The 22,653-nt window shown below is 35.9% G+C and overlaps 1 protein-coding gene across 4 annotated transcripts in view; it reads right to left on the reverse strand.

The window, feature by feature from the left end:
• Positions 1-452: 452 nt before the first annotated feature.
• Positions 453-22,653, reverse strand: part of ESF1 (ESF1 nucleolar pre-rRNA processing protein homolog) — a 62,891-nt gene continuing 40,690 nt past the window's right edge. For 3 of the 4 annotated variants that reach the window (XM_026503014.4, XM_057312669.1, XM_026503015.4), the window contains exons 10-14: positions 17,315-17,436; positions 13,791-13,878; positions 6,425-6,507; positions 3,091-3,237; positions 453-2,375 (exon numbers count right to left, since the gene is read on the reverse strand). In XM_026503014.4, the coding sequence (XP_026358799.2) occupies positions 2,082-2,375; positions 3,091-3,237; positions 6,425-6,507; positions 13,791-13,878; positions 17,315-17,436 (734 nt within the window). In that variant the 3' untranslated portion in view covers positions 453-2,081. Of the gene's footprint in view, positions 2,376-3,090; positions 3,238-6,424; positions 6,508-7,945; positions 8,067-13,790; positions 13,879-17,314; positions 17,437-22,653 lie in introns of those variants that run through there. The other variant, XR_006409956.3, reaches the window with a different exon arrangement.

Genomic DNA, 22,653 nt, shown 5'->3' on the forward strand with positions numbered 1-22,653 from the left:
AATCTGAAAAAACGCCTGTGATCCAGGAGGGGAAATTGTTCGCTCCTCTGGAGTGCTTCCCTGAGAGCAGCAGGCATGGACTCCCCTCTCCAGGGACAAAGGAGCGGGTTGGTGCCATTTCCCTCCCCCGCCCCTTAGCCCCTTCGCCCCTTGGCATAAACTAACTTCAGTACAAAGCATAGCACCAACATAGTCCATAGTCTCTCATGGTTCATTCCCCCTTCTGTTTACCCCCCCTTTCTTCTTCCCTTTCTTCTCCTACCGATCTTCCTACTTCTTATGTTCCATAAATGCTGAATTTTGACAGCGGACATTTTGTATCCTTTTACTACCAGCAATTATTTATTGAGATCTTAACACTCTGTGTGGAATGTTTATTTAACGCTGCACCTGATAATGCTATTTTTTTCTAACTAATAAAATATCAACTCTTTGAGAAAAGGAGCCAGGGCTATGCAAAATTTACAAGCTCAATTTATTTGTTATAAGCAATTACATACCTGACTGTAAAACGAGGTTTATAATTAAAAACAGTGACTTTAAAACATAGAACTCAAAAACAAAAAACCAAACCAAACCAAACCAAAAACCAAAGGGCTAAGTTTCACAGGAATCTTAAAATCAAACTCTGAGTAATCCCTACATTATGATTAAACAGCTTAAAGGAAACAAGTTTTTTTCCTTGCATACATGAAATATGAGTAATTATAAAACTGTTTCTATACTGTATTCATTAACATATTAAGATTCATGGTTTTTTCAATGATGAGTAAATACTGGGAAGTTCACGGATAGATCAACAGGAACACTGCTCTACTTGGCTGAATTACCTAACAATGCCAGTGCTTTATGGAAAAAAAGAAAACCACCCCACAATTTCCTGAACAATATTCTGCATTTTTCTCTGTTACAATAAGCAATTTAAATATTTTTTTCTTTCAGAGACTGTTTATACACCCTTATTATCTTCATATCCCTGAGTTTTACATCCTTTTATTCTTGAAAACACATACTACATTAGTAGGCTTGAATTTTTATACCAAAAATGTCGTTTACTATTAACCACGAACCTGGCTAAATTCCTACTGCCTTTTCAGAAGCTACCATATTTATCATTTGTTCCAAGTGACCATTTTGGTTTTTATTTTCATTTATTTATATAGCACACCTAATTCTCCTCTCTAAATGGTTAATAGTTTATAAGACAGACCAGATGAGATCCAGGAGTATTAAGGCCTTAAAGATGTACTTTAATTTTAAAAGGAATTAAGATTCCTTAAACTCTATGGCAGCATGTCCACCCTTCTAAGCATTCCAAAAATCTGAAGGGCAGACAGAATTTTCTGTTACTACAAATAGAAAAATCATTGCAGAGCTCATGAACATTTCAAATACAATTATGAACAATGCAAACCTGAAACTGCCTCTTCACAGAATTGTCCTCTTAGTCACTTTTCAGGTATTTTTTCAGAGAGTGGCTTATTTAAGGTGCATAAAATGAAATAAATCCTACACAAAATAATAAAAATATTTTACACTTTTATTTACAAATTAATTTCATAAACAAACTATAATAAACATAACAAACAGTAAAGAAAGTTATTGGCTTCTGTCCATTATGGCTAGAAAAATAAATTATTTACATAGATACCTAAATTTGCCTCCTGTTTCCAGAGAAATTAATGTATAGCATATACATATTTTCAAATTTTAACTCTTATTCAGATTTAAGAACTGAGCACTGCTTTATTTTTTTTACATAGAATTATAAAGTTTTTTAAAAAATTAGGCTAAGTTTCTACTAGAATGGTTGAATTTCATAAAATACAAAAATTAAATAAATCCTAGATTTCAATTTAATTAAGTTAATTATGATTAATCTGTGGAAATACACAGAACAAATCTGTCAATCATTCACAATTACGTCAAACTGTTATCTAGGCGGAGAAATTTTACAATGGTCAGAATAAGATTTTATTCATATTCTTGAAAGATAGCTTTGTTCCCGATAAATATTCCCTCTATCACTTCATTATACTTTAGGAGAACACATTCTCAATCCAAAAAGAAACAACATACAGCTATTTGACTTTTTGTTTTTTTCTTGCTTGAAACTGCTCTGTTTTATTTTTTACAGATTTAATCAACATTGACAAGGCAGGATCAATGGATCTCTTCTGTGATTCCTTTTGAATTTCACTCTCTTTTTTCTTTATTGTCTGAGTAAGTTCTTGCTCTTTTTGTTCTCTCTGCCGGGCTTTCTCCTCAAGGATTTTTTCCATAGCTTTTGTTTTCTTGAAATTAGGATCTGAAGGATCCAAATTGAACAAGTGAGAGGTATACATTGCCTGAAACCGTGCATCCTTAACATTTACCTGCAAATCCAAAAGGAAAACAATTAGTAAATCAAAAGGCCCAGAAATGGGGCAGAATTTTGAAAGTGAGCTGTTGATTATATAAAATACAAATATGAGTGTTTTGTATTGATTCATTAGAAAATTGTTTTCCCACAGATTTTCAATGGAGTTTTAAGGCCTACTCTCAGAAGTCATTAAGTAGTTGCTGACAGCAGTCTGCAGATTTTTTGTACAGGCTCAGACTCGCACATAGGAGTGAATGGCCGTTAGGAATAGGTTCTTATTAGCAAAAAGAGGAAAAAGAGGGAGGGACGGAAACAGAGAGACATAGCAATAAAAAAAGCATGGCCTACTGCAGTGGCCGCTGTACACAGTGAGTGTGTGACATGCACCTGCTCTTTCTCAGTCAAGCTTGAGTATGCATATCTTTCCCATCATGAGATTCTGCATGAGATCCTAACATTAAAAGCTAGGTATTTAAAAAAAAAAAAAAAAAAAGCACAGCCACAGCTTTGGTGCAACCAAAAGAAGCCAATACTTCACATGGTGCTCACCTAAACAGTGATTTGATCCACTCTGGGATAAACTGCCTACTTTGGACTAAAAGATGGCAGCTTTGGCTCCACTATGGGCCCTTCCTAAGACATTTCAGGCTAACTTTGGCTGTGCTCAATGCTCATCTCCAGAGCCAACTTTAAATTCAACACCAGCTTTAAGAGATGTCCCTGGTTACCTCAAAGTCATCCTCTAATAATTCCTTCTTTTTCATAAGCTGTTTTTTCTTCTTTTTGCTCAGATTCTGGTGCTCTACAATCTTGTTGTAATCGAAGTGTTTCTTATTCTCTTCCTCCTCATCCATCATGAGCAAAGCCATTTCAGCCTGTGGAGAGAGAAAAAGAAAGATCAAATATACAACAGTGCTTTTTTTCCCCAAGCAGAAGTATGGGGCACAGATACTCCCTCTAGGAAAGGAGAACCCAGTCGCTAATGCTCTGGGATAACATCTGTCATCCATAAACTGATTGTGGATTACCAAAACTCATAAAGAAACCCAGAGATCTTTGTAGAGCAGTAAGATAAAATTTTTAGAAGCAACATTACCAAGAGCAGGAGAGGAGTGAAAGTTTGTATTTAAAAACCAGACCACAGGGGTGCCTGGGTGGCTCAGTCAGATAAGTGTCTTCCTTCGGCTCAGGTCATGATCCCAGGGTCCTGGGATCGAGCCCTGCGTTGGGCTCTCTGCTCAGTGGGGAGCCTGCTTCTCCCTCTCCCTCTGCCTGCTGATCCCCCTGCTTGTTCTCTGTCAAATAAATAAAATCTTAAAAAAAAAAACCCCAAACCCAGACCACATTTCACTTCATGTAACTGGTTAACAGGCTATAGGAAAGAGTCCTCAAACCCCCAAATAACAATTTCTCATTTTCACTTAGTTTGGTCTTTTCAAGCAATGACACTATATTTAGCAAACATGTAGTATTTTGTGAAACAACCTACGCTTTCCAAACACGTGCTTTAACAGCAAGGAATTTTTTTTCTTTTGCTTTTTTTGCCTTTACTTTTTCAAAACTGACACATTTCTATGAAGGCAGGATCTTAATATTTGCTTCTGAAATATGTGTTTCCACTAAACAGTGGAATTTTCTTCCAACCATGGATTTAAACATGAACCTTGAGGAACTAAGTAAACAACCATGTACACTAGAGAAAATACAGAGTATACGGCCAAACTTTGGTGAAAATTTCTATACTACCACTTTAGATTACATTATGATTTTTTAAAAGATTTATTTATTTGTCAGAGAGAGAGAGAGCACGCGCATACACATGCAGGGGGAGTGGCAGGCAGAGGGAGAAGCAGACTCCCTGCTGGGCAGGGAGCCCAATGTGGGACTCGATCCCTGGGATTATCGACCTGAGCTGAAGGCAGATGCTTAACCGACTGAGCCACCCAGGCCTCCCTAGATTGCTTTGACTTCCTTTCACTTCCATCACTGGCACCTGCAGTTGGCTTTCTTTTTAGGGCCATTTTCCACAAAAGAAAGATTTTCTTCGCACTCCTTTACTCTATGAGTATTACTGTATGTGCAATAAATGGAGGATAGAAAAGATGCATTATCATCATGCAGTTTAGGTGACCAATTAGGCTCACTCCTAGGCAGTGACATGAACACTGGTCACGGAGACGTTACTGACTCCAACTCCTGCCTCAGCAAAAATACATATTAATCTGTGCCATGGATCTTTGGAGTCAGTGAAACATAAAGGTCACTGCATTTCCAAGAAAGACTTTAATTTTGTACGTTACCTTTATGTTCTTTGCAATAGTAAGAGAAATTAGCACATGACAACACAAAAACAAAGTCTGAATTATAGGACAGATTCAGGCTGAATTAAACCTTATGGCAATATTTTCATGTGTCTGTTGACCATTTGTATGTCTTCTTTGGAGAAACGTCTGTTCATGTCTTCTGCCCATTTCTTGACTGGATTATTTGTTTTTTGGGTGTTGAGTTTGGTAAGTTCTTTATAGATTCTGGATACTAGCCCTTTATCTGATAAGACATTTGCAAATATCTTCTCCCATTCAGTAGGCTGTCTTTTGGTGTTGTCGACTGTTTCCTTTTCTGTGCAAAAGCTTTTTATCTTGAAGTCCCAAGCTCCTCAACATCACTCAGCATCAGGGAAATACAAATCAAAACCACAATGAGATACCACCTCACACCAGTCAGAATGGCTAAAATTAACATGTCAGGAAACAGCAGATGTTGGTGAGGACGTGGAGAAAGGGGAACCCTCTTACACTGCTGGTGGGAATGCAAGCTGGTACAGACACTATGGAAAACAGTATGGAGGTTCCTCAGAAAGTTAAAAATAGAGCTACCCTATGACCCAGCAACTGCACTGCTAGGTATTTATCCAAAGGATACAAACACAGTGATTGGAAGGGGTACCTGCACCCCAGTGTTTACAGCAGCAATGTCCACAACAGCCAAAATATGGAAAAAGCCCAGATGTCCATTGACAGATAAATGGATAAAGAAGATGTGGTATATATACACATGGAATACTAGTCAGCCATCAAAAAAAAAGAAAGAAAGAGAAAGAAAGAAAGAAAGAAAGAAAGAAAGAAAGAAATCTTACCATTTGCAACAAAGTGGATGAAACTAGAAGGTATTATGCTAAGCAAAATAAGTCAATCAGAGAAAGACAATTATATGATTTCACTCATATGTAGAATTTAAGAAATGAAACCGGATCATAGGGGAAGGGAGGGAAAAATAAGACGAAATCAGAGAGGGAGAAAAACCGTGAGAGACTCTTAACTATAGGAAACAAACTGAGGGTTGCTGGAGGAGAGGTGGGTGGGAGGATGGAGTAACTGGGTGATGGGCATTAAGGAGGGCACGTGGTGTGATGAGCTCTGGATGTTATATGCAAATGATGTATCACTAAACTCTACCTTTGAAACTAATAATATAATATATGTTAATTAATTGAATTTAAATTTAAGAAGTCAAAAAAATTAAACTTATGGCAATATTATTTCAAGCTTTTAATAGTAGCATTTTTTTTGGTCTTATAGTAAGAATTTTTAATAGTGTCTTATTTTCCTCTAAATCAAAAAGGGACATGACTTGGGTTTGAGATAAAATTTCAACTTTGTATTAGCTGGAAAAATGTTTGATAAAAACTACACTGCTAGGAGCACCTGGGTGGCTCAGGTGGTTAAGCATTCAACTTGATTTCAGTTCAGGTCATGATCTCAGGTTGTGAGATCAAGCCCCACATCGGGCTTCCTGCTCAGGAGGGAGTCTGCCTGAAATTCTCTTCCTCTGCCCCTCCTCTCCACGCTCACTCTCTCTCACTCTCTCTCTCAAATAAGTAAATCTTTAAAAAAAAACCTACATTGCTAAAATATTTAATTATGTGTTTTATAATTTATTTATAAATTTTATTGCTAAAATCAGTTATTTTTTATTAGGGACACTAGAAACTCATGTAGACAACCTCATTTAAATTGTACATATCAATTATCCAGCAGGAATGTAGCAATGATCATGTTTTACCTTCTGTCTTTCTATTTCAGCATCTTCCACTGGAGATGTGTCATCTTTTGTAGATTTCGTTGATTTTTTCTTTTCTTTTATACCTGGCACAACAAACCAACACAGAAGGGTGAAAAAATTACAAGACAATCCGTGACATTCTATTTACACTAGGAACAAAAATGCAAGATATCTAGGAATAATCTTATCAATAAATGAATAGAAACTAAAAAAAGTAAATAAAAATGTCACTGGAGAGAACTATGGGTATGAATGAAATAAATACATCTGGATGCAGTGACTGAATATTATAAAGAAGGAATTTCTTCTGAAAATAATGTATAATTACATCATTAATTAAAAAAGAAAAACGATGAGATCATCTGAATAGATACAGAATAAGCACTGGATAAAATTCAAGATCCATTCATACAATAGAACAATATGGCTTAGTGTGTAATAAAATGCACTATCATACATCACTGGAAAAAAGAAGGGATTATTCAATAACTGGTGCTGGGGAATCTGCTTTATTCTGGGGAAAAAAATCAAGTTATAGCCTCACCTCAAAATGTACAGGAAAATAAAATGCAAATGGATTAAAAGTTAAACATGAAAAAAAAAACACTATGAGAAATCCAGAAGATTACCTGATCTTAAATAGAAGAAATATTTTCTAAGCATAGAAGAGAAGAAATCACAAAGAAAAAAAAGTGATTTTAATATATAAACTCTAAAAATTCTGTATATAAAAAAGTCATCTGGAAAATGAAAAATTCATCTTTACAGTAAGATTTTCAGAGTAAAAGTTTAGTAAAAACAACTTTTCCTTCTCTAAAGACAAAACTGATCTTCCGTTAACTTTCTAGCCCTATTATTAAGCAAAACTACTTATGGTAAAAGTGGCTCCTGACTGGTAGCACTGCTTTATTTCCAGGGACTCAGGGACTTCTTGAGACCACAAGACGTTAGAAGAGATGTTCTCATCCTGAATGAGAGGTAGTCATGTGCAGCAGGTAAGGGCACTTGAACCTGAAGCAGCTGACCTGATGTAAATTCTAGCTGTACCACACTTACGCTGTGGCAGTTTGGGCTTATGCCCTCATCTGTAGAATGGGGATTGTAATAGTAGCACCTACCAGGACTAAATAAATTGGTAAATGTGAAGGGCTCAGTTAACGCCTGACACATGGTGCTATAAAGTGCTTGCTATTACTACACGTAAAGAAGATGTTCCTGGGTTCCTTGGTGATCATGCTGATGCCTTATTTTTTCTTCTTTTTTTGTGTCTGTTGGAGTGGGAGGGGTGCAAAGGGAATTGGTATCAAGGTGCTAAAGTATGAAAGACTAGTTTAATGAGTAAGAAGTTTCAGAATCTACAAAGACATGTTCTGATGTCATGATACTCTAGAATATTATTACACAATGCCAATCATCTCTACTGAAAGCTGTCTTCTTTGACTAAGCTGTGCTCTGTCCTTCCCACACAGAGAAACCAACAGTCTTTAAGGTAATAATGATTAATGCTTACATAGCACTTACTGTGTATCAGTCAGTAGTACTGTTCTACTCACTTTACATATATTAACTATTACAATCCTCACAATGATCTATGAGGTAGATTCCATCATTTGTTATAATCTTCATTCTGTTGATGAGGAAACTGAAGCACAGAGAGATTAAGTAATTCTCTGAAGTTTAGTAAGGAACCATGATTCAAACCCAACCAGTCCAGCTCAGGCTTGCTACTGTTTGTTTTTTAAAGATTTTATTTATTTATTTGACAGAGGAAGAGACAGTGAGAGAGGGAACACAAGCAGGGGGAGTGGGAGAGAGAGAAGCAGGCTTCCTCTTGAGCAGGGAGCCCAATGTGGTGCTTGATCCCAGGACCCTGGGATCATGACCTGAACCAAAGGCAGATGCTTAACGACAGAGCCAGCCAGGCGCCCCTGGGCTCTGTACTGCTAATCACTAAACAACACTTCTTTATTATCGAATGTCATTCTCCTTGTAACAACTCTTTCTGTTTAAAATACATTTTATCGTGAAATAATAAAAAAAATCACAAAGCATATAGTGGTTGAAGAACTGCAGCTAATGAGGGGTAACAGGAAAAAAATGAAGCCTTAAAGTTGAGAGAGGCTTTAGAAACTGCTCCGTGAGCATTAAGCCCCTGCTGTACTTTTGCAGCCATTCCCAGCGGAGAGAAAATGCTAGCATAAAAGTGCTCAGTGTTACCAAGGCATATGTCTACACTTCCAGGAAGAAATATTCGTAGACAGCCCTTTTTCCTAAAGTGAAAGCCTTTATTGTTCCTATCTCAAATGTTTTTCAGGAAATGTATCTACTTTCAGATTATAACTTTTTCTCTATTTTAAAATATGTGTATATTTATATATAATATCATCAAAGTTCTACTTTCTTAGGGTCTGACTTCTATACCCTAAGTTTACTTCTGCTCCTATGTTCTCAGGGCAAGACTCCTTTTGAAGTGAACGGACAAGTGACATATGCAGAAGATCGTTCTGTGGCAGGAAAAAAACCAGGCTGTATATGATTAATACATAAAGGAGATAAAGATCTTCATATACAGCTGTGGGAAATAATTTCAAAGAACCCACAATGAACTGTTCCGGATTTTATAACAACCTGGTGAAAAGTCATAAAAATAAACTTGAAAGAAAGACTGTAGCAAAGGAGGAAAAAAAGAATCTCCAAAACGGTCAGGGCTAAAAATGATATCCAATTTTAACATGATGAACATTTCTTTGCTCACAAAGAATTTACTGTCCTGGCCCAAACTGTTTAGCCAGAAGATAAATAATGTGTAGAGATCTTTTCTGCACTGTTAACAAGATCATCTTAATTTTTTTTTAAAGCATTTTTTTTTCTCTTTGTAAAGTTATCAGACTTAAGTTACATAAAGAGTACTAGGGAAATGAAAGTCCCTGTTCTGAAATGTTCTCTTTATTTTTCAGTGAATCTTTTGGCAAGTAGGAAACCATGTGTCCTGGGACTGCTGTGAAAAGTACAAACGGGTGATTCTAACACACTGAATACTAACAGAGATTCTAGATCAGAGGTTATGGATTAAATAAATAAATCTACAAATCCTTACCAAGGCTACTATCTCTTTAAGCAAAAAATGTAACAGAATACATGTATGGAAAAAGATGTGTTACGAAAAGTTGACCTGTAAAAGGAGTATCTGTAAAGGAAATTCCATTTTCCATTACTTGTAATGTCTGAGAAGTACTCTCATAAAAAACTTCCTCCAAAGGGTTTAGCTGAGCACTTCTTACGAGAATAATTAAAAGAATTCACTGGAGGGCAAATGCGGTCTCAGTACTGACCAGACGGGAGTGTATCTGCAAGCCCCCTTGCAATTCACTGTTTTTGTAGCAAGTTCCAGTGCCCATAATTAGATACAGTCTGTTAATCATCCTCTGGACTTGAGCATTCTGGCTTTGCTTGAAAATCCAGCAATTCCCATGTCTACCTCTAATACACACGGGTCCAGGCTCTGGTTTTGGTCTTTACAACATACTTTAAGGGTTACAAAAAGTAAAGAGAGTCCATTAAGACTGAGATTCTACCATCTACCACTGGCCCTTGTGCAATTCAGCTATGATTTTTGAGCTCCAATTGACTCATCTATAAAGTGGGCTGAAGTTTAGAGGACAGAATACATATAAAAGCATCTTTAAATTATAAACCAACATATACAAGCAGTATGATATACGCACTCAACATACTGACTGAATCAAGTATGTGTAGCATATCATTAGATTTTCATGGTAGTTTATCAAATATCTAAACTTGTTGAGACAAAGGATACATTTTAATAGGGTATATTTACATGTGATATACTTTATTTTACTCCTACTTCTTCAAAAACAAAATCTTACAAGGAATTTTGTGATCAGACAGCAATAAACAAATTTTTCCAATACAGTTGACCTTTGAACAACACAGAAGTTAGGGGCACTGACCCCCCCCACACACAGTTAAGAATCCACATATACCTTTTGACTCCTCCAAAAATAACTACTAATAGCCTACTGTTGACCTGAAGCCTTAATAACATACAGAGTTGATTCATACACATTTTGTATATTTGTTTGTATTATATATTTTTACGATAAAGTAAGCTAGAGAAAAGAAAATGTTATAAAAAAATATAAGAGAAAATACATTTACAGTACTGCACTGTATTCATCATAAAAAAATCCATGTAAAAGTGGATTCATGGTTCATAGTGCAGTTCATACCCATATTGTTCAAGGGTCAACTGTATTTCATTTCTAAGAAAAAAATAACTTTTAACTCATTCTAGAAATACATTATATTTTTGAAACTCTCATTTGATAATCAAGTTTGCAGTTTAGAAAAAAATAGAAAAAAATTATAGCAAGTTTACAGTGTAGGGGGAAAAATAGAAGGAAAAATGAGAAAAGATTTCTAGTACTCACATTGGCTCCTAACCCAAGCCAAACACCAGGTCTGGCATTAATTAATGAACTCAATTCCTCCATAGTTTGAAGAGTATGTAAATTTAGCTCTATGGGATTGCCAAGGGCAAAGGTGTTATAAATGTATCCAAGTCCATCTGGCTTAAAATGTCTCTGTCCTGCTCAACTGTGGGCCTTGAACTACACACCCTTCCAAACACTAATGCTTTTCTTCCTATTCCACAACTGCTCCTTCTCAGTTTCTTCAACGTTTCCACTATCTTCCAAGTAATACCTTTGCCAGTATGACAGAGTAATAGTACCGTGTGTAGGCTTTACCCAACCTCAGAGTCCAATCCTGCATCCTCCTTTCTTATCAGTGCTTTTCACCTCCAGTTCCGTGGTTTAAAATACTATTTATATGCTATTAATTCCTAGGTTTATATCTGCATTGACTTCTCAGCTGATCGCCCAGACTCCTTTATAAATGTAATCTAATACCGCCAACATCTCAGAGTGATTATACCCAAAATGGACCTATTGACCTTACTGCCCACCCAAACCTATTGTTCCTACATTCCTTCCTAACTCAGTAAATGGAAGAATATTCTTCCAGAGACTCAAACCAAAAATCTAGAGTTATGCTAAATTTCTTCCTTATTCAAGTAAGTCAGCAAGTCTACGTCCAAAATATATCTAGAATTCCATTTACTCTTCTCCTTCCAATTCCATTATTGGCATGCTATCTAAACCAACCATCATCTCTTGTAAAGCCTGGTCTCCCAGCTCTCACCAATGCTTACTCTGTGCTCTTCACAGGAACCAGAATACACACCAGATCAGGTCATGTTCTTGCTTTAAGACCCTTCAGTGGCTTCCAACTGTCAGGAGAGTAAAATCCAAATGTGTTGCCATGACACAAGACCCTGCAGGGTTGATCCTGCGTCCTAGCCTGGCCTCATACCAAACTATTCTGACCATGCTCCAGCCACATTGGGGTCTTTCAATTTCTCCAACATGACAATTCCTTCTCACCTCACAGCTTTCTACCTACTTACCCCTTGTTTGCAATGTTCTTTATGCAGGACTCCTCATTCTACAGGTCTTAGCCAAATGTCATCACCTCAGAAAAGTCTTTTTTGCCTACCTTATGTCTCAAGTAAGCTACTCTTCTTCCTCTCAGTTATATCTATATCTATGTTACCCTATTTTCTTTTAAACACTGACCATATTCTCACAACATTCTTATTTACCTGTTTAGCATGTCTTCCCTAATACCACAGACTTCTCAAAAGACATAACCTTGCTTGTATTGTTACCTCTCTATCTTTAGCCTAGCAGAGTGTTCAGCACCTAGTAGGTAATACTTACTGATTGAATGAATAAACAAATATGGCAAGATACTATTCTTTGGTCCTAAATTTTACATAAAAAAAATCTCAGTCCTTTTTTTCTTTTTCCTTTAAAGAAACAACTTCAGCCGATACAAATGATTACTCCTAGAATACACTCTGGAATCAAAAAGTATATTAAAGCAAATAAATTTTATCTATACCTTCCCTTGGAACTTCTCCTACTACCTTTCGAGAAAACTTCTTCACAATTTAAATGTGCTGATTCCAGGAAACAAGCTACCCCAACCCATCAAAACATTTTTAACTTACTCTTTGACTCCTACCCTGAGTTCTACAATCTGACGAGACTGTATATGCCAAATGAAGCACTTTGGAATGAGAACAAGGAAACTATAATGCTTTGCATTTCTCCATTATAAATTTGGTTTCCTGAAATCAGAGGATAAGGCTAAAATCCATCATCTTCTAGAAATGACCGCTCAGGTATGATAAAAAGCAGAATATGCTAAGTTTCCATTTCCCTTTCCAATTCCTAAGAATCTGACATCCTATAATAGACTTTATTCATCTTGATCTCTTTTTCATCAATAAAATGTCAGTGCTAAAAGGCTGTAACAACCAGGAAATAATTTTGAGCAATTTTGACTTTCCTGTTGAGAACTGTTCTGGCCCACTAGTCACGAGGGACAAGAAGCAGGGAAATTTCATAAAATCCTTCTCTTTACAATGCCAGCTTGGAGTTGCTCCAGGAGCAAGTCTTTTGGAGTTCATGTGTGTGGTATTTAGATCAGGGAAAGGCAAAATGCATGAGAACAAATGGAAAATGCTTACAGTAGTCTCTGCACTGACTTGCCTAAGTACGGCCTGAACCTTACCACACACATTTACACATACCAAAAAGGTAAGAATGAAAGCATTCAGGAAAGAATAAGCAGTGCATACGCAATGGTAACAAAGCTCCTTGGATATAGGAAATTGAATACCAGATAGTTCAGGGATCCAAGGAAAAAGGGGAGGAAGCTGGCTTTCATCTACAATGATGAAGCAGTGTAGATGTAAAATGGATAAAATGGAACATAGACGTTTCTGTATATTTGAGCAGAAAAGTTTTTATATGTTATATAACACTGTGTAAAAATTAAAAGAAATTTATACACACATCCAGATGAACATAAATTTATTTCACTTTCACTTTTTCATAGCCCTTGCAAAGACCTGGAGTAGATGCATCAAAAAAAAGCAGTGAAAGCACACAAGAGGCCGACTCTTTTTTTCTCTCATCCCTTCTCTCATCAATCCTTCTACAAGGGTATTTCTGAGAAAGGAATCCCTGGTAAACCATTATGTCAATCATATCACCAAAAGCCTTTTAATGAAATTACTCCTTGTATGTACAGGGGGCATGCTGACCCTTTCTAACCTGAGAGATGTTTATACCCCATTGGACAAAACTAAAAAGCCACTAAAAGAGCTACACAAATTCTAGGAGTTTTAAGAGAATAAGTAGTTTACATTGTTTCTACCCATGTCACCTGTTTAAAAAAAAATTCCAATTAAAAACTCAAATATGGGTTGGCTTACCTATTTTTGTAATTTCTTCAGCAAAGTATGGGTCATTCAAGTCAACATCAGAAGGAAGTTCATCTTCACTGGCCTCTTCAGCAAGAGCCTTAAAGTTGAATATAAAAATATATTAAGTTTATTACAAAGACCATGAAAGAAAATCCTATCATTTCCTTTAAATCAAATAGTTCAATCTAGAATTAAACCAGTTTTTAAAATGGATTGGTTTGTAAAGTAACTCCCATCTGAGTTATTCTTTTGTTTGTTCAACAAATATTTATGGAATATTTAATAAATACAGAAAACCATGTAGGGTTTTTGGAAAAATGAAAGCTATCAGATATATGGTTTCTGTCTTTAAAAATTTTACAATCTAAAAAAAGCTAGACACATAAACAGACACATATATCTGTAATAGTAGTTCAAGCTAAGAAGTGCTAGAAGAGGCAAAAATGAAATGATACATTCAAAAGAGAAGAACACTTTTATGTGGCTGACAGTGAAAAGAGGTGGCCTTTTCGCTCACAAAACTGAGAAATCACAGTGACTATCAATAGTTTGAAGTAGTACATTATGGGTTATCATTTAAATTATTACTTAAAACAATTTATTTGCTGGTTAAAGTGACTTTTTTTTTTTTTTAAGATTTTATTTATTTATTTGACAGAGAAAGACAGCCAGCGAGAGAGGGAACACAAGCAGGGGGAGTGGGAGAGGAAGAAGCAGGCTCCCAGCGGAGGAGCCTGATGCGGGGCTTGATCCCAGACCGCTGGGATCACGCCCTGAGCCGGAGGCAGACGCTTAACGACTGAGCCACCCAGGCGCCCCAAGAAAGTGACTTTTTTATTATGAAAATTAAAACATATAAAAAGCAGTAAGAACAGCTTAATGAAGCTCTGGTTCTTATCACCCAGTTTCAATAATTATCTTGTTTTATCTGTAATCCACCCCGAAAACCCTTTGGCAATTTTTAAGAACTGTTGGTTAAATTTTTCCTAATTAAATTTGAACAATCTACTAAATTAGAATATTAAATTAAAAATCAAGCCTATAAAATAAATAGAACATATGAACTAAGATCAGACTAACCAGATTGAGTTTTATTCCCAGGAATCTAAAAAATGAGTCATCGTAACAAAAATATTTAGAGTGCATATTGTTAAACATCACCCTGCATGCTGAAGACCCACCAAGCCCTAAAGACTATTCATTTTGAAATTAATATCCCTTTTAAGATTTATTTATTTTAGAGAGAGAGAGAGAACGAACACAAGAGGGAGGGGCAGAGGGAATCTCAAGCTGACGCGGCAATGAGCAAGGAGATCGATGCAGGACTCGTTCACGACCCTGAGATCATGACCAGAGCTGAAACCAAGAGTCAGATGCTTAACCAACTGTACCACCTACGTGCCCCAATATTAATATCCTTTTACAAACAAGAGGTTCTAAAAATTTTTCACTGAACTCTTACAGTAGATTCAGTAATAATATGATGTTTCTAACAAAGATTATGGAACACCTACATATCTAACTACACATCTATTCACATATTTCTTTAACTGCTTTTAGATCTAAACTATAGCTATATCAACTATGACGCATAAACATGTATTCATTTCTTTAGTAATAATTTCTCAATTTCAAAATTGAAGTCACACAGAGGAAAAGGGGAAAAATATTTTTAACATGAAGGAAATCCTTAAAATTCTTCTCTATATGAACAACTGTGGATGGAAGGGATCTGCTGGAATCCTGCACCGATTCAGCACAGAGCACTGGGTCTAGAGCAGACTGGCTTTCAACAGATGTATTTTAATGGCAGTAATAAAACGAGTTGTCTTAGCCCAGTGAAATGAAAGAGTAAAAGCACAGGCTCGATGTGCCCAGCAAATGAAAATCAGAAAGAATAGCTGCTAAAGAACTCAGAACAAGTGACCACTTTATTGACCCAAAAAGGACCCACCTGTAAGATTTACAATAAACTGATGGCTTAATAACTTGTGAAATTATTCCATTTAGAAGATATTTTACTGCCTACTTAGTTTTAAAAGAAGTTCTAAGGAAGAAGAGAGGCAGCCTATCAATGGGGACAGGGCTCTTACGCTCTATTCTCATTTTATTATCTATTTCCAGAAACACTGACTAAAATAGAAGAGTATTAAAAATCCCTCCAGTGCATCATTCAATTTTGCAGCCCTCTATCTTTACAAGCACTGAAAGTCACAGCTGTACCAAAAACACAAGCTTCTGTAGGACAGAGAGAAACAATACCATACAGTAGAAAGGACACTGGAGTGAGAGATCTGGATTCTGGTCTCAGCCTGGTCATTAACGAGCTGTGGAGCCAGAGATAAATCAGTTCTTTTCCTACAACTATACTGCATCAAGATTGGACTAAATCAAATCATTTAAGATTACTCAAAATGCAAAATTCTGTGATTACTGATACTATCTTAAGGCAATAACTGTACTGCTAGAATGCTGCATTTCAGTGATAAGTTAGGGTATTTTTAGTGGCAAAAACCATTAAGTGGTCTCTGCTATTTCTAAGGACTCTGACTGTGGAAAAGATGTTTTCCTCAAATAATGGGAGTTAAATCAGATTTTTTTTTTTAAAGATTTTATTTATTTATTCGACAGAGATAGAGACAGCCAGTGAGAGAGGAAACACAAGCAGGGGGAATGGGAGAGGAGGAAGCAGGCTCATAGCGGAGGAGCCTGATGTGGGGCTTGATGCCATAACGCCGGGATCACGCCCTGAGCCGAAGGCAGACGCCTAACCGCTGTGCCACCCAGGCGCCCCTAAATCAGATTTTTAAGACAACATATTAGCGCAGAGGAAATACCCTTCGTTAAAGGGATTTAATGACAGATGTTAATAGATCCATATGATAATACTGAAATGTGAAAAATTCAGGTTGAGAAATGTGGAGAAAAAATTTCACTATGTCAAAAGTTTCTGTATGTAGGGGCGCCTGGGTGGCACAGTTAGTTAAGTGTGCGACTCTTGGGTTTTGGCTCAGATCGTGAACTCAGGGATATGAGCTCGAGCCTTACACTGGGCTCTGCGCTTAGCGCAGAGTCTGCTTAAGATTCTCTCCCCTCTCTCTCTGCCCCTCCAGCTTGTGCTCTCCCTCTAAAATAAGTAAGTAAATCTTAAAAAAAATTCTGTATGTATATATCCTCAAGTAAAAAAATCTGTATGCATTTTTCTTCCTCAAAAACACAAACAGAATTGAACTGTTTTATATTCAGGTATCAACTAAACTATGTATTTTACTTAGGTGGCATATAAAGGTAAAATACTAGAGCACTGTAGTTTAAATGGTTCTGGGCTTTTATTAGGATTTGTACCTCATTACATCGCTTTGCAGAAAACACTTAAGCTACTGGGTTTTCCTTTTCCTTTTTTTAAAATTGTGATGATAACAAGGCCTATTCTACTGAATGGTTACATTATGAGATAATGGATGCCAAGCACCTGGTACCTTCTGATACATCATTGTTGTTCAATAAATATTTGCTCAAAATTTCATTGATACCTTTTGTTTCTTCTTTAGTCTTTTTTTCTCTTTCTTCTTTTCTAAAAATTGTTCCCAAGGGGTCAATTTATCTTTTCCTTCCAATTTGTTTTTGACCATCTCTTCTGCACTTTCTTTTAGACCTAAGAAAAAACACAAATAGGGTTCAGTTTAAAATATTATATCTTCATTCATTAAAAATGTAATTTACCAAACAAGGTAATTTACATATATTTACCAGAGTAACAAAATAAAATGCAACACTAAATTGTGCAATACTCCAAAATCAGAGTAATATAGGATCAACTCATATCAAAGCTATTTCCTAACAAAAAACAATAATAAACTTAACCAAAGCAAAATAAACAAACCCAGCAACTTGATACATAGTTGGGACACTGAAGAAAAATCTTTTATTTAGGTTCAGATTTCATTTCTCTATATTTAATTGCTTTGAGACTCTAAGAAAAATCCTGGAACAAAATCTTCTCAGGATATGACTACTAATCATTTTTGATGGCAAATAGATAAGCGGTCTTTAACATAATTATCTCTAATTGCTTCTGTTGCCCAAATAAAAGACTGTATTCCCTGTAAACTATAGGTGACCAAAAAAATTGATTAGTAAGGTAATCCTTGTTGAAATACCCCAAGAGAAAGAATTCTTATAATCTCTCCTCAAGTCCTCTGTGAGATACATCCTTATGATCAAAAGGACCACCAAGTTCAGAATCCACTTTGTATGGTTTACCTCTTTCAGTGTTATTTGCTCTCGTACTTCCATCTTTAAAGGTCCTTATTTCTTATATTCTACAGTTCCTAATTCGTGTTTCTAGGTGGCTTAGGTAATAACCGGACTAAATGAGAGTGAGAAAGAAAAGCCCTGAGGCTGACCTTATCAGTTCTTGAAGACCCTCACTACTGCCAAAGTAAAGGAAATGTGATTATTGTGCTGCTACCTTTGATAATAAAGACGTTTGTTTTATTTTGTAGTATTTTTTGGACACCACGGTTCGGTTTGGGGAGGAGGCAGCTTCACTATTTATATCACACGATATTCATTTCAGAAAAACAATACTTAAGGGGATGATTCAAAATGTTTTTTAAGAGAGACATGGTCAATCCAGATCATCTTCCCAGATACAATCTAAATTTTAAGGTGAAAGCAATCCTAAGGATATAACAATTCCTTTTTTTCCTGATGAATATACTGAGACTAAGAGCATTCAGCAACTTGCCGAAGAACACGCAGAGAGGAAGACACATGATATAACTGCCTGGTTATCCTCTATACTATGACCAGATACATCTAAAATGCTGGTTTGACCCAGAATAAAGAAATGTATAAAGTGAATGAATAGTCAAAAGCTTTGGGCTTCAGGTTCCTTATCTGCAAAAGGAGGTTGGTCTAGATCAGAAGCATGCAACCCTTCCACCCACATACACCTTTTTTCCCCCTCAAAGAAAATATTTGGTAGAAATCCAAACATATAACAACTAGAAGTAGTGTTTTGGGTCTTGTGCCTCAAAGAACAGGCTGAAACAGCTGGAACAGATGATCTCTAAGGTCCCTTCCTTGGCTTTTAAGCCAAGACTTAATCTTCAAATTTCTATGACTTAGAAAAGTATCAAATTATCTGCATACTCAAGGTTATGTAGATTTGTTTTTATGATGTACTGGTAAGATCTTGGATTTATTGAACACTAAATCAGAAACACAACTCTTAATTCAAAGATGTTTCTTATGAGGAAAATACAATTCTCTTTACTAAACTGTTTTTAAGAGAAATGTGAACTGTATAAATGATGTCCAGATCTTTGACTGAATCAACAGATATACAGAATTTAGGAAATGTAAACTGGGATCCTTACTTGGGAGAAAGCAGCAAATCCTGACAAAAGAAGTTGATTTTAAATCACAAAATAATAGGTTTATATATTATGCCTGTGGGTTAGCATACAATCAGTCCAGTCTAATTCTACATGCACAGTATTGTATTATTAGATATGATGTTTAAATAATCTTTAAGGTATTCTAGTATAATTTCCTCAAACATTAAGAAAGACTTTATTACTCCAAAATACTGAATTAATATATTTAGATATTTTCTTTTTCACCAAAGAGTATTCTCTGTTTAATTTTGATCCTTGAAACTTACTATGATGCTAAGGAAAGTTCTGTATCATTGTCTCTTTTAGGTGACTAGGACATTGCTTTGATGTGTCTTAATTACTTTCTACTCCACATGTAGGGTCTTAATCTTTTTTGGGAACATGGATACCCTGAGAATTTGATAAAAGATACAGAATCTCTTCCTGAAAACACTGTACTGGGAAAACTTGCACACAGCGTTCAGGGGCTTATGGATACTCAATGCTCATTTCTGTGTAAGGATCTAAGGGTCTCAGGCAAAGAACATTTACAGGGGCAGTAGAGGTCTACACGAAGATGCAAGGCAAGCTCCCATAACTTCAAAACTTAGAAGCACTGACATTTGTAGGTTCTACAGCAGGGTTCCTCATATCAGCACTGTTGTCATTTTGGACCAGATAATTCTCTGTTGTAAGGAATTATCCTATACATTGTAAGGAGTTTATCAATATCTCTGCACTATCCACTAGATGCTAATAGCCCCAGTCATAAAAATCAAAAATGTCTCCAGATATTGTCAAATGTCTTCTTGGGAACAAAATCACCCCTAGTTGAGAACCACTGTTCTAGACAATGATTAGAAGTCATTTCTGAAAAGAAGGGCTATTTCATCATTTGCATCACATAAGTTATGTGTTATTTTATTTGGTACTTGATTATATAACGTCTTTTTCACGTTAGCGTTTTCTCCCAACTAAACCAAAGGCAGCTACAAGTCACCTTCTTTTGTATTCCATAATATTTAACATAGTGCCAGACACATAGTAAGTACTTAATAAACACTTAATTGATCTGTTTTGAAGGAAGAATTCTTATTTCAAGCCAACTGTTTGATCTTACAAGTTTGGAACATACTCTCTCCAACAGAAAATGAATCAAATCTTTAGGATATAAATATAAATGGCCTTTATCCCAAAGTGGCGTGTGTGTGTGTGTAAGGACCTATAGTTCTAGAATAATTCATGAAATATTATTCTCAGAAAATACTTAATATTTTTTTGGTATTTAGCCTGTTTATAACAACAAAGAAATGTTCTCTTCGGTTAAACACAGTCTGTAATTTTTTTGCCTGGCTCTCACTTAAACACACCAAATGTGTATTAAGTACAATGACAAACACATTGCAGTGAATTAACACAACACCATGATAACTTAAAAATGCTTTGTTCTCATTGTCATCATGAGGTCATTTAAATCTCTTGCCACAGATCACAGTTGTTTATGTTCTGGTTCTTAAAAATATGTCCATCCCAGAAGTCTCTTGGCATATGCACAAGAACATTCTTCAGACAGTTTCAGCCTCATTTGAGAGCAGCCACTATGTACCTAAAAAACAACTTCATTATAACTGTTTTTAGTTTTGTACAAATTTGTTTTTAAAAATTGTAAGTGTATAGCCAAAGACTGCTGAATTAGTTAAAAATAACATCAATTATCCTACAAATAAGGGGTAGAAAACTCTTTCAAAGCCAACCATGAATACGGATGACTCAATTATGACAATAACTTAAGTGCAATCCATTCAGAATTATTTTGGCAGTTTGCATACATAAATACTTTTAAATATGCTTTCAAAATCCAATAAAACAAAAGTACACATTTCTCCTGAACTTACTCATTTGAAATATTTGAAAAGTCTTCAACAGGCAGGACATGAATAACTTCAATTAACTAGGTACTACAGTTGGTTTAAAACAAAATGCATGTTTTAAGATTTCTGATATAAGCTGAAACCGGCACTTCTTTTTAAATGAGGACTTAGGATCCATTGGGAATATTTATGAACATTTATGGCTCTATCTTTACTTATGGTTGTATGTTTAAATCAAACAGTGTAACACAATTCCAAAGTAGCTTTTAAAATGTAACTACCACCACCACCACTGCACTGGAACTCCCAACTTGGAATTCACTCTGGGTATAAGGGTTTTAGAGGAAAACCACCAACCATGTCCTGAGGAACACTGACATCAAAGGCACCCCTTCAAACTGGCCAATTATCCTCAATGGTGTGGGGAGAGGCAAGAACACTTACTTATATAATAGAGGTCACAGGAATACTTGGTCCCTATGAGTAATGGGGATCTTCACCAGTGGCATTTTTTTCCTCCATGGTAATCAAGTGACTATGTACTTAGGATATCCTCAAAGCATATTGGTTAAGTCAAACTATCCATCTTTATAATGAGAAAGATGAAGATTTGAAATGTTTTGAACTTGGTTCAAGACTTGTTCAGAACAAGAAATTGTTTAGAACATGTTTAGAATTTGGTTATCTCTTATTTTAACTTCTGTAAGTCCCTCTCTCTTCAATTCTTACAGTACTATATTCCTTTATTCTGTACCATTTATCACAGTTGCAACTTCATAACTTGTGTGGTTTTAAAACTTATTATTAATGGATATCTCCTTTATTAGCTTGCAAGCTCCATGAGGGTAGAGGCCATTCATAGCTTATCTCCCTACCAGTCCCAGTGACAGTCACCCTGTTGGCTAGTGGAGGGCCTACTACACATACCTAATAAAAGCCTGTTGACAACCGAAAGGATAAACAAGTCAAATGTGTTGCCAACCATATGGAGAGAGGGCAACAATGCATGAAACTACAAAAGTAAAATAACGACTAGTTTGGGGGACAGTAGTAAACAGTAAAAATTACCAGTCAGCCAGAACCAAAAATGCTCTTTTTTTTATTCACTTAATACTGTTAGAATACTGTTATACCTACTATATGGAAACAACACAGACATCTACAATAAAGATGATAATGATAAGAGAGTACAGGTAAGCTACTTAGACTGGAAATAATTTCTCACGTAACATTTAATTTGGTATCTCCTAAAACATTCAATGAGATATCCATAGAGGATACCTCCAAAGTATGTACTGAATGAATAAATGTTAATGCTTTTTGCTGTTGCTGATTATCTAAAAGCTATTTCAGTGTGTAGCAACTGTTTTACATTTGTCTTGAATTTGACCCTCTACTCTAAGCTCTTCTAAATCTCCTTTTACTCTTCCTTAGAATGATGCCTTCCATTTGTAAGTATTTTCAATTTACTGTGAACCAAGCTGTCCCTGCTTCTTAGAATTGAATGTTCTTAAAAAGCTGACTTCAAATACAAGACATTTGGGCCTCATTAGGGAGCTATTGTTTTCTGTATCTGTAAAATTTCTTTTTTTTGCCTTTCAAATAGCTTGTAATCAC

The sequence above is a fragment of the Ursus arctos genome, unplaced genomic scaffold (assembly GCF_023065955.2).
Source record: "Ursus arctos isolate Adak ecotype North America unplaced genomic scaffold, UrsArc2.0 scaffold_16, whole genome shotgun sequence".
NCBI classification, from domain to species: domain Eukaryota; kingdom Metazoa; phylum Chordata; class Mammalia; order Carnivora; family Ursidae; genus Ursus; species Ursus arctos.